This window comes from Vigna radiata, unplaced genomic scaffold (genome assembly GCF_000741045.1).
Source record: "Vigna radiata var. radiata cultivar VC1973A unplaced genomic scaffold, Vradiata_ver6 scaffold_194, whole genome shotgun sequence".
NCBI classification, from domain to species: Eukaryota; Viridiplantae; Streptophyta; class Magnoliopsida; order Fabales; family Fabaceae; genus Vigna; species Vigna radiata.
The window spans coordinates 1-12,691 of NW_014542196.1; the positions used below are offsets into that span (position 1 = coordinate 1).

Below are 12,691 nucleotides of genomic sequence, written 5' to 3' on the forward strand. Positions count from 1 at the left end.
AACTTAATATTTTTCTGTTTGTATTATTTCGTTTCCAAATTATTTTGCATAATAAGAATCTACACTCAATTCAATCAAATATAAATATATCTATTTATAGATACCGTTTTTAAAATATTGAAGACTGTTTAACTGATTATACTTTAATCAATAATTAGACTAAGATGGGTGAAAGAAAATTTCAGTAAAACACCTTAAACTTCCAAACAATAATTCAATAAAAATGTCAGATCATGAACTGGTTGGTACATGATAATAACAAAGAAACATTTTCTTCAACACGTATTCCTTTTTGCACCATTTCAATGAAAGTAAAGAGGAAAAATGAGAACATGATTAACACATTTGCAACTATTCATGCTCTCTTAGACCTAATAATTTGTGTGAAAGTCAAACATTCTTAACTCATTAGTGAAAGGTAAAACCATGGATGAAACCTAACAGTAGTATACAATTCATATCCAAAGATAAACATAATCTCTCATAACAAACAAAATACTTTACTTTGTTAGTGTCAGACAAGTAACATCATTCCTGCTAAAAACTGTAATGCAATACAAATTTGATTTCAGTGAAATTAAGGACTATAAATAGCATTATGCATACTAGACTATGTAACTTTGTTCATCCACAAACTTTTTAGTTATCAAGGTTCCAAATGACTTCAACAACTATGTTTAACAATAAGTGATAACCATTTGAAAATCTGTGTTCTAACCCCCATGCAGGGTTGATATAAAAACCACCACATCTTTCTCTTCCAGTGATGTGTCCAGCTGACCACTTAGCTCCCAATCACAGTCATTCACCAGGACAAGAACTCCAGGTCTCCTGCACAACAAACCACACAACCAAAACATTAACATTGTTTAGCACTATAATATTACACATATATGCATATGGCAGATATTCAGTATAGAAATCTTAATTAGTTTAAGCATAAAGTAATGAGAAAAACTCAGGCTTAATTATATTGAAGTAAGCTATCTCTGAAGTTTGCAATAGAGCATATACAGTAAATCATTCAGTGTGTTAATATTATGATACCCTTCAGATTAAATTGATGGTAAACATAAACAAGCTAACTTGTTCCTATTACCAATGCTTAAATCAAATGTATTTGGACCATACAACTTACACAGTGTCTCCTTTCATGAACATCTCAGGCCTCTCCTTAATCAGGTTTGTCCGTACCCAAGAAAGCAAATCTTTCATGATTAACTGAGAAAGGAAGGAGAAAATGACAGAGAATGAAAGAATGTTCCAATGTATCATAGTTAAAAAATATTTATGGCTATATAATGTACCTTGGCTTCTCCATTTTGTTGCTCAATATTGACATTATGAATCTTCTTAGAGTCACAAAGAAGTTCCAAGCCTCCACTGTATGTTTCAGTAATGTTATCAGATCAAAAAAAGACTCCCGGTTCTAATCTCATATATATATATATATATATATATATATATATATATATATATATATATATTACGATGGACTCTAATAGGATACACATCCAGGAACCATGATTAATTGTAAGATTAATTTATATTGCACTCCACCAAGTTCCATACTTTGCAAATATCACATTCTCTGCCCTATCTCCAACACCAATGTCACAATTGTCGTATAGAGTTTCTTTCAATAATCTCCTAACTATTATTTTCGAATGTCATGATTAGCATAGATAGAGTGGGATCATGATGCTGATAAAACACTGTAGCTAAGAACATCATCCCATCACACAAGTTGAATAGGTGATAACGGCCATCGACAATGTTCAAAACATCATCAAAATTTCATACGATGATGCAGATAAAATCCATGTTACTGTTTACCAACCAAACAAACAAATAGAAGAAGATAAAGCATACAATTTCTAAAATAACACTCTGTATCTTATAGCTTAATTAATACAAACAGAATACCATCAACAATATTAGATTTAATAATTTGAATACGTTCTCCAGTTCCTGTAATTTTTTCATAAACATACCATCCAAAACCTTTGAAAGAAGAAATCGGTACCAATTAAACTTTACCCGAATTCAAGCGTCAGCTGCATGTTCAACAACGATCCCTTAGAACACCCAAAACCCTAGAGAGAGAAACAATCGAAAGAGGAGAGAGAAAGAGAGAACTCTTCAAATCAAAGCCCTAAACTTTTATTCCGACGCATCATAAACAGATGTAGCACAAACTCTTCACTGTACAATTAAAAGCTCATCACCGAATCTTAGCCGTCCATACTTTATAAGAGTAAACTATCTAATCCAACGGTTTAAGAGAGAGAAGACTGTACAAATCAACGGTTAAGATCAAATCGTTCCATTCCCCAGAGCATGACACGTGATCATATCCCGATGTGCTCCTCCTTTTCTCGCTCGTATTGAAATTTTTGAAACCCATCTTCATTACAAGCTTGTGTCGAAAGATTAAATCTTGACCAACTGGGTCTCTTCCAATTCCTTCTGATTTTGCCAGCGAGGTTTGGATTTCGTGCTTTTGTATATTTTCGTTGAGTCTTTGAAGCTATGGAGGCTTACAAGAAGTGGGTGAGGCAGAACAAAGAGTTTGTGCACTCCTTGGAGTCTTTGGCCAATGTAAGTTTACCTTTTGGATTAACATTTTTACAATATTGTTTCTCGTTAAATTAAATGTGATCATTCCGTTGTTAGAATTTCATGAGCCAAAGTGAATTTTTAAGTTAGGTCATACTTCTGTGTTGTTTGATATTTCTCACTAATTGTGGCTTGGCAATTGTAACTGCACACAAAATTTTGGGGAAAATGGTGATTCTAATATGAATTTCGTGGGTTTATTTATAATATGGCTATTGCTGTTGCATCTGGTGGTATTTTGTTTTGCTTTTTTCACCGATGATCATGATTTGGTTTTTTCGTTAGTAAAATTGAAAAATTTTGGGATTTTGTAATTACGACTGAAAATATATTTAGTCAGTGGTTTTAGAAAATAAATAAAGCAGCCTGCTTTGCTGTGATTGTTGTTTTCTGTTTGTTCAAGTCTATGAAGGCATTATGTTGAAGCATAGTTTGTTTATTGAGGAGTTGAAAATGTGGACAGGGACTGACATGGCTTCTTCCGGAACGGTTTTCTGAATCAGAGATTGGACCAGAAGCAGGTTTTGTGAATTTTTGTAACTTTTTGCTACTTCGTTTTAGAGTCATTAGAAGCTTAGGTGTTCAGTTATCTGTTCATGTTGATCTCGAAGGTGATAAGCAGCTAAAAAATGAATTTACTTTACAAAGCCGTGTGCATCCCTAACCTTAGTTTACCTATTGCATATCCGTATTGCAAATTGCTGCTATTTTAACGACTTCTAATTACCTTATCTATTTTTTTAATTATTTTTCTCGTACTATATTTGGCTATGATATAGAGATTGGCACCTTATTGAGAAGATATATGATTTCATGCAGTAACAACCGTTCTGGGTATCATCACAGCTCTCAATGAGCACATAATTGATACTGCTCCTAAGCAAAATATTTCAGGCTCTGTTACACCTTATTCATTTCCTTATCCATTATGGTTATCTGCATTAAAGGATTTGGAAACATTAGTTGAAGTTGTGGCACAACATTACTATGGTGATGATAGGAAATGGAATTTCCTTGCTGTTACTGAAGCAACCAAGTAAGCAGAATAATGTAATTTAGTGTATGGCCCTTCCTATTATCCTCTGTCTATTGTTATAATTTCTTATATATGTTCCCCATGATCCATCTTTCTGATTATCTTGTGTCACTATAAATCAGGGTACTGTTTCGGTTATCTTTATTTCGTAAGAGTGGATATAAGATGCTGCTACAAGGAGGTGAAACACCTAATGATGAGGAGCATTCAGATAGTTTTTCTTCACAACATATAGGCTTAAAACCCGATGGTCATCATAGACCTGGTTATATGAAAAATAATCTTGGAGCAAACCCAATGAATCTTGAAGGAAGAGCACTATCTGCTTTGGTTAGATTTGGAGAAAATGCCAAGGTATCGGATCCAGTGAGATTACACCGGGTTCAACACCAACAACAAACTATGGAGCTTACAAGTAATTTGTTTATAAAATCATTTCTAGCATTAGTGTAATTGATTGTAATGCATCAGATATTCAACTTATATTTGTTTCTTTCAGCTTCAAGAGTAGATAGACCTACACTTTTCACCATACTGTCAGAAAGGGGTCTGCGTGGGACTCTGCTTTTTATTGGAGAGGTTCTATTTATAAGCAGACCGCTGGTTTATGTTTTGTTTATTCGAAAATATGGTATTCGGTCATGGACCCCTTGGTTCCTTTCGCTGGCTATTGATTGCATAGGAAACAGTTTTCTTTCAATTGTTACATCATCAGTGGTTGGCGGGAAGGAGCAAGTGTTTCATCTGTCTGCCCCAGAAAAGGATGAGGTCTGTGTTTCTCTAGACTGAAAATCTTTACCATATAAGATGCACTGAGCTTAAATAGTCTTCTGTCTCGAATCTTGGCTGTTAATTCTGCGTTCTGAACCCTTGGATCCTTGTAATGTTCCACCCTCTAAAGGGTTAATGCTTAAATCGTTTTGCTTCAGGTTAAACGACGAAAGCTGCTGTTTGTTCTTTACCTAATGAGAGATCCATTTTTCAGCAAGTACACTAGGTAGCAATGATTTACATTTTTTTCTCATTTTGTCCCATCCTTTCACATTTGTAACACCTTGCGTCTTGCAACGCTCTACTTGTAAGTTGGAGAAAAATTGATACTAAAATATTTATAATGTTTTAGGCAAAGACTTGAAAGCACAGAGAAAACTTTGGAACCTATTCCTGTGATAGGTTTTCTTACAGGTTTGATTCATACTTTTTTTTTTGTTTCCCCAGTTTACCTTTTATTCTCTTACTTGCTTGTCATCTTCATCTCAGCTTGGTTGACTCTTTGAGTATTTGATCTGTTTTCGTAATGTATGTTACAGCAAAACTTGTTGAGCTTATGATTGGAGCTCAAACACGATACACTTACATGTCAGGATCGTGATATAAGTCCGGAACGAACACCGAATTGCCCTCAAAGATTTTGGAAAGATAGATATTCTTACTCTTCTTCCATGCCATATCCTGTTACAGATGTTTCAAATGATGAAGAGATATCAAACCAGCTACTGCTATGATTGAAAAATAACAAATCATGCAGGCTTGAACATTTCTCTTGCTAGACAATCCCACACATAGAATGTGTTAGGCTGCAACCCATTTGTGGGACAAGTTGTTTGCAAGGATGGTTTCACTATCAATAACCCTGTATAAGCTGGAATGTTTCCTTGGGAGATTTTGTTCTACTCCTATACACAACATAGGTTGGTGAGACAGATTACACTTGTAGTTCTGAGCATGAATTCTCTAGTTAATCTGATTCTTGAACTCGGAAAACTGTATTATATTAAAACTTGTTAAGTTTTAGCTTATTTTCCATCAGCATCCATGTGTGGACAAATGTATGTTAAATTTCACCTTTTTATCACTAAAGATAAATAAATAACCATCTGAAGCTGCAATGCTGGCCAAAATTACGTATCTTATCAGCTTCATCTTGTAACATTCTTTTTCTTATACATTTTAGTTTCTATCAATTCTTGTGCACCAACATTACGTATCTTATGGTTGGAACTTACTGTAAACTATTCAATGTCTTTTTTGTAATATTATAGTTGTTTGGTTCGCAAAAATTCAGTTATAGTGTTTAATACTTTCATATTTGAATGAACAAAATGTCTATGGTGTTACAGTGTCATGAAATTGTTCACAGTTGTATTGCATTCCCTCTCATAACATTGTGCAGTGATATTCTATATATATATATATATATATATATATATATTACAGAAGTTTGGTATCTGATTTTAGAGAAGCTAATATGAATTTTTTTTGTAAACCCGTACAGACTAACCTATCTTATGAAGACATTTATTTCCTTTTACATATTTTCCTTATAAGGAATTTTCTGTTGAAATATGGCTTCAATGATAAAGATTATATTAATTATTGATTCTTCTGTTTCAATTACAGGATAACAATGAATAAGATTTAGCTTTTAGAATTTGTTTTCTCATTCCCCTTTATACCTAATATTGGTAATGAGAATTATCAAAGCTTCAATTGTGACTTTATTTTTAGATATTAGTCATAGATTTCTATGAAAAATATTCTCACATATCCTTGATTTCTTTTTCAATGTATTTCTTCCTCCACCCAGAATATATTTTTAATTTCATTTTGTATAGTCCAGGATAAATATCTAAATTTTACAAATTTGAAATGTTTTCCACTATGGGCACTTTGTATTTTTCATCACCTGTGGAGGTGCAAAAAGAAAGTATAGGCTGCCAAGAGAAATTTCTGTTTATTATTTGAGTTGGATTAGGACTTTTTCTTCCTCCATCCCACAATTACTATATACACCCTCATAATAAAGTAAGAAGACTATTATACACTCTCCTGTTGCACCAGGCGACACTTGTATTTTCATAGCTGCTACACGAAAAAGAAGAAGATAGAGAGTAAAACGGTGAGTTTGGTGGGAAGTTTATTATGGAAAGCTCATTTCAATAGATAATATCATACATGTTTCAGAAATCTTGTTCCAAAATGCATCTCATGTGTTTCAGTTTCTCATATGTTATGAAAAGTTTCCTCAAGAAATCCTGTCTTTAAAAACTCTTTTTTTTTTCTAAATACATTTCATATATTTTATAAAGATTGATTTAAACATTTTTGTATAATGGTTATGTAATTAGGACTAGACGGAAAAGGCACTAAAAATGAACGATCGGTCATGTATATTTAAATTTATGGAATTTAGACAAACAACACAAGGGTCAAACGGTTAGATGTGAGTAGAGATCGAACATATGCTCTTAACATTAAACATCTCTAAAGAACTATTACAAACCAAAATTAAATTAGGGATAAGTGTTAATTAGTAGATAATGGATCAGGATTGGACCGTGATTAATAGTTTTATTAATCATAAACTTATATAAAAAACTATAAATACAGTTCAAAAGAAAATAAGTGATCGCATTTATTGTGAATTTAAGGATTTATTCTTACTAAGAGTTCAAGAAAATTGTTTTGAAAAGTTTCAGAAAAATATTTTTGAAACATTTTCGAAACAAGTAATATAAAAATTAGCTTTAAAGGTAAATGGTTATTTTAAAAATTATGGAGGTGTGGGATAGAAGCCTTTCAAGTTAGCCCAATATGAAACCTCGTTTAAAAATTGAATTCACTATATAGTAATGAAAAAAAAAAACACTGTTTACCAAAAAACTCAATCATAAAAAATATTAATAGAAAGTTTTAATTGTTAATTAATTATTTGTGGAAAGATAATTTAATTAAGGAAAAAAATATTTCTTTTAAAAGTATTCAAAGTTGGTTCATATCTTAAAACTAAAAAATGCAATAAATGTGTAATATCAAATTCCCCCGTACTCGTTCAATGGGTGAAATTCTTAGTTATTATCATATATATTCAATCATTATACCAAACATAAAATGTCAAATATAGCATACATTTTTAATTATGCATTTAAGATATCATTAAATATAAGATATTAATGTATCTGTATTACCATTTACCTTAATTTCTAAAGTAGGGTCCACACTTAAAGTAGGAAAATACATACTCATACTTATTGATTGAAATTTAAAGAGATTTTATTACACACCTACAAGGTATAGATTGCTCCATTAACAAGTATAAATTCTTTTTTTTTTCACCATTATCAATTTAATGAGTCAAATCTACAGTTACGATATGAAGGCATGGAAATTAATAATAATTGATTTAGCTTTCATTGTTTTACAACAATGTATTAATGTTTAAGAAGATTAAATAAAAGCAGAAAAAACAAAAATTGGCAAAAAGTAGTTTCATGAAGAGGAGCAAAAATTTTTTTCCCAACCTAATCTCAATATTAATGTGTTTTGAACCCTAAACTTAACTATACAGGCCATAATCAATTAAAATTTTAAGTTAATATTAAAATAAGTGTAATAAGATTTCTTGCTAGTATATCCGAAAATAATATGGTATATATAAATAAAGGAACTTTTTAATTTGATAGATTAAGATAGAGTAATCATTCATTTTAAATATAAATATTATAAGGGTAATTTATTTAAAAGGGTTAAATATATTTTTTTTCTCTTAACTTTTAGTAAAAATTGGAATTAGTTTCTTAATGAAATTTTGATCTAATTCAGTCTCTCAACTTTAGAAATGTGAGGATTTAGTTTTCTTAACCAAATTTTGTTAAGTTTATTTTAGATTTCAAATGCATTTTTTAATTAAAAAAATGTGTCAAACAGTGTTAATAACACTATCATGAAATGCATTTAAAACATTAAATAAACTTAACAAAATTTGTTTAAAATATGATTAAATCATCACATTTCTAAAATTAAGAAACTAAATTGAATCAAAATTTTAAAAAGGAACTAATTCTAATTTTTACTACAAGAATAAAAACATATTTAATCTTATTTAAAATTTAAATAAATATATAGTTTTTTAATTTATATGTAAAATTAGAATTCCTTTATAAATAAATTTCGACATAATGTTTCAACACTTTGAATTTTAATATAATTATTTTATGGGGTTTGCTAATGCGCTTACGCTGTTTTTTTTAGTTGGTATATTTTAGCAATGTGTATGGGGTTTTAGTAGACAAAAATACCGTTATATATCATGGATCCTAAATTTTAAGGTTAAGGGTATTTTAATAATTTTCATTCTCAACATTAACAAAAAAAAAAGAAACCCCAAAATCCTTATTCACTTCTCTCATCCTTCTGAATCCTTTCTCTTTCATCTCTCTCACTCCAACCTTTTCTCTCATTCTCAAAGCTAAAAAAAAAAAACTCTTTGTCATCTTTATTGTAGTCCCAATTCAAAAAAATCAGAAACACTTGTCTAACCCCAATCCACCTTCCTCACTTATCTAATTTGTTTTTCTCATCTCCATACTCCCCCTGACCCACACACAACACAACAACCTGCGACACTGTAATGTGTTGCTCTTGGTTCATTTGTTTTCACTTTAATAACAAAATAATTGATGAGGTTGATGTTGATTTTTATTAGAGGGTTGTGTTATATATTTTCCCTTCTTATTATTATTAAATTTCATTTTTAAATTAAGTCACAGCAAATTTCATTTTCATAAATCACAGAATTTCCATGTATCATTTGCACATTTACACTACATTTCATTCACAGTCCTCTAATCAAAAATCAACATCAACATCATCAATTATTTTTTTTATTAAAGAGGAAAACAAATGAACGAACCGAGCAAGAACAACAAATTGCGGTGTTGCGGGTTGTTGTGTGTGGATGAGGGAGAATATGGATATGAGAGAGAGACAGATTGGATAAGTGAGGAAAATGGATTAGAGTTAGTAAGTGTTTCTGATTTTTTCAATTGGGATCATAGGGATGATAGAAAAAAGGTTGGATTGAGAGAAATGAAAGAGAAAAGATTGAGAAAAATGAGAGAGGTAAGTAAGAGTTTGGAGATTTCTTTTTTCTTTTCAATTTTTAGAATAAAAATTATTAAAATATCCTTAATCTTAAAACTTAAAATTCATAATATATATAAAATATTTTTGTCTATTAAAACCGATACACATTCAAAACATAAGCGTAAACCCCTGTGTTAAATAGTTTGGTGGATATTTGAATTTAAATATGTGGAAGTGTAAAAAGTTCACTTTGAGAACAAAAAATATTTAAATTACATTATTTAACTTTTATAAGAGAGTGTTGAATTATCTTAAAAGGAGAAGTATTTGGAAAAGATTAATAATATCTTAGCCTGAAGAAAATATAAAAGAAGAAAAAGGAGATAGTATTGATGTTGGTGTGATGGGCATTGATGAGTGAGCAATGAGCATTGTGGAAGAAGCATGATGATGGATGAAGCTAAGAACTGAAGGGTCCCCCAATCTTAAACAAATCACAAAACCCCATTCTCATCCAATCCAATAGTTCTTCCCACCATTCACAATAAATAAACACCAACCTAAATTAACACACTATTACGTCATATTACAGTAATATATTAAGATAAATTCTAATGCTATATTAAAAAATAAATTTAAATTCACCCATTTTCATAAAATGGAATTATAAAATAAGATTATGTAATATTAGAATAAAATTTAATATTATACTGAAAAGTAAATTTTAATTTATTTATTTTCATAAAGCTGATTTATAATAAAATGTTGATTTGAAAAGAAAAATTGATTGGGATGTTTAAATGTTAATAAAGTTTTTTTATATTAAAAAGGTAGAAAAGGAAGAAGCATGGGTGTTGGTGAATACCCAAATTGGCACTAGAGAGGGTCCCATCATAAGGGTAAGGGAGGTGTGAGAATGGTGGGTCCCACATAGGGGCCACCACTATTTTTTCTTCCATTGTGGTCCACTTTCAGAGTGAGAGGGGGGCAGGGGCAACCAAACCAGGAAGGGCCATGGGCCTATTTGCTTCGGGGTGGTGGGCCCCATGTGGGGGAAGAGGGACCATTCAATTGGGAGATGGTGGGTCCCACTGGGGGCAGTCTAGGTGCAGAGGCAGTGGGCAACGCAGAGATAGTGATTTCCAAGATAAAGTGTGTGGGCTGTGGGCCCATCTTCTGATGGTTCGCATCTCAGCGTGCGCACCGCTCCCTGTTGCCGCCGTCACCACCACACACTCTTTCCGCCGGGCCCAAAAGCCTTCTCCCTGGCCCCCCAAAGCCTTCATGCCCAAATATAAATATTTTTATATTTTCTATTCTTAGGTCCACCACCGATACATCTCCTTGTCTCTACCTCTACTTCCATAATATAAGCAACTCAACATAATAATAAAAACAAAATTAACTAATTAAACATTAAAAAAATTAGACATTTTTAACTTCTATCTAAGATAAAAAAAAAACATAATTATTACCTTAAATCAAATAAGAAATTTATAAAAAATTCAAAAATGTTCATTAATAAATAGATCATAAAAAAGTGAAAGAGAAATTGGATATTTAAATTGTCAACTCATAGACTCGTCCCATCTAACTCACAGTTCACGTAAGTCAAAGTTTGAGTTAATATTTCTTACATTTATTTAAATATTTTATTATTGTATAACATGATTCATGTGTTCATATTTTTATTAAAGTACCGTATTTTATAAGTTTTTATTTAAAGTTTATCTCGCCTTCTATTTTGAACGTGTTTATTTTTCATAATATACTTCTTCGTTTACTTGTAATGAATAATAAATTACTGTTTTTTTTTTAAGTTCTTTTAATTGTTATATTGTTAGTAGAATTTTCTTTGTTTTATAAGATATTCAAATTTAGATTTGAAAAACAAACAAATAAATAAAAGACCGTTCCAATCTTTTTAATTAATAGAGACAAATTTATAGATCTACAAACTTGTAATTATGCAGAATAGTTTAAATGAATTTAGATTCTCTGTTAGATTTTTCTGTGTTAATTTTTTATTATGTCTTCAAAATACATTTAAAACATTAATTTTGATGTTTTAAAATATATTAAAAATATTTTTAAAATACAAACAATTTATTTTAATACTCAATAGAAAATATCACCAAAAAAATCATAGAAAATATAACTTTAATCCAAAACTATTAACATATAATAATTATGCAGATTAGACGGTATCGATTTCGTTTTAAATGAACTAATGCAAGATAAAGAATGAAATGAGATTATCATTCCATTCAGAGATACAGATATAGAATATTTTATACTTTTAAAAAGAATATATATATATATATATATATATATATATNNATATATATATATATATATATATATATATATATATATATATATATATATATTATTTCTATATATTGGATTGATGAGATAGTTTTGTAACATTATACTTTGGTTTATTTTTGGCATTGAATTTAATTAGGATGGTACTCCTAGCTAGCAGCCATAGTGCGACTTGTTTTAGGCTTCTTAATTACCAGCAAGCTATGAGAATGAAAGCTGAACGCTGTATTTATATCACTCGTGTCATTTTCGGAAATTCTGATTTTTTTTTTGTTTGCTCCAAAATATAGTTTTTTTTTCCATTCACTCAAACAGAGCGTTGTTCATGCTGCTGGATTTTGTTATCCAATTAATTATCAATGTTGCTATAAGATAGTAGTTGAAAATGGTACTACGTAATACTTCTGTCGTTAAACCAGCTACTCTTAAAGAAAATGGAAAAAATTTGTTTGTTATATGAATATATCTTAAAATATTGAAAATTATTTTGCCCAATAACATTAGAAAATGGACTAAAAATTGAATTAAGAAGGAAGAAAATAAAGAAGAAAAAAATAATAATGAAGAAGAGTTGAAAAAATTGTATCTCTTTACTTTCAAAATTATCCTACTAATAAATAAATAAAAAGTCACGATTGTTTAAAAACAACCAGTACTTAAAAATTTGTATAATACGTAAAAAATATTTTATGTACACACATACTTTTCAGAAGATGAATTTATTTACACCTTACAACATTTTACTACAATAGTATAAGAAAAGTAAGAAACTAGCTCAAAGTGTTTTAAACTTGGAACAAGAAACACTGTGGACTTAGAGGACTTATAATCCATTATATAGTC

General features: G+C 30.2%; 2 protein-coding genes across 2 annotated transcripts; one reads left to right on the plus strand and one right to left on the minus strand.

Annotated features, from left to right (window-relative positions):
• Positions 1–460: 460 nt before the first annotated feature.
• Positions 461–2,197, minus strand: LOC106779370 (ubiquitin-related modifier 1 homolog 2). The gene is made up of 4 exons (XM_014667462.2): positions 2,041–2,197; positions 1,308–1,383; positions 1,139–1,221; positions 461–831 (listed from the first exon to the last, which is right to left on the minus strand). Exons 1-4 carry the CDS (start codon positions 2,061–2,063, stop codon positions 714–716), a joined length of 300 nt encoding a protein of 99 aa, XP_014522948.1. The 5' UTR covers positions 2,064–2,197; the 3' UTR covers positions 461–713.
• A 170-nt stretch (positions 2,198–2,367) lies between these two features.
• Positions 2,368–5,032, plus strand: LOC106779367 (peroxisome biogenesis protein 16). The gene is made up of 8 exons (XM_014667458.2): positions 2,368–2,601; positions 3,083–3,140; positions 3,439–3,655; positions 3,778–4,070; positions 4,155–4,423; positions 4,585–4,652; positions 4,779–4,840; positions 4,966–5,032. The coding sequence occupies exons 1-8, from the start codon at positions 2,533–2,535 to the stop codon at positions 5,025–5,027; spliced, it is 1,098 nt and encodes a 365-aa protein (XP_014522944.1). The 5' UTR covers positions 2,368–2,532; the 3' UTR covers positions 5,028–5,032.
• The last annotated feature ends 7,659 nt before the right edge of the window (positions 5,033–12,691 follow it).

Bases quoted from the DNA above. Each gene is read 5' to 3' on its own strand.
- LOC106779367 (XM_014667458.2), top strand. From the start codon at position 2,533: ATGGAGGCTTACAAGAAGTGGGTGAGGCAGAACAAAGAGTTTGTGCAC. The intron at 4,424-4,584 runs GTCTGTGTTTCT...GTTTTGCTTCAG, and splicing joins CTGCCCCAGAAAAGGATGAG to GTTAAACGACGAAAGCTGCT. The intron at 4,841-4,965 runs GTTTGATTCATA...TGTATGTTACAG, and splicing joins TGTGATAGGTTTTCTTACAG to CAAAACTTGTTGAGCTTATG.
- LOC106779370 (XM_014667462.2), bottom strand. From the start codon at position 2,063: ATGCAGCTGACGCTTGAATTCGG. The intron at 1,222-1,307 runs GTACATTATATA...TTCCTTTCTCAG, and splicing joins AACAAAATGGAGAAGCCAAG to TTAATCATGAAAGATTTGCT. The intron at 832-1,138 runs GTAAGTTGTATG...TTTGTTGTGCAG, and splicing joins TTCATGAAAGGAGACACTGT to GAGACCTGGAGTTCTTGTCC.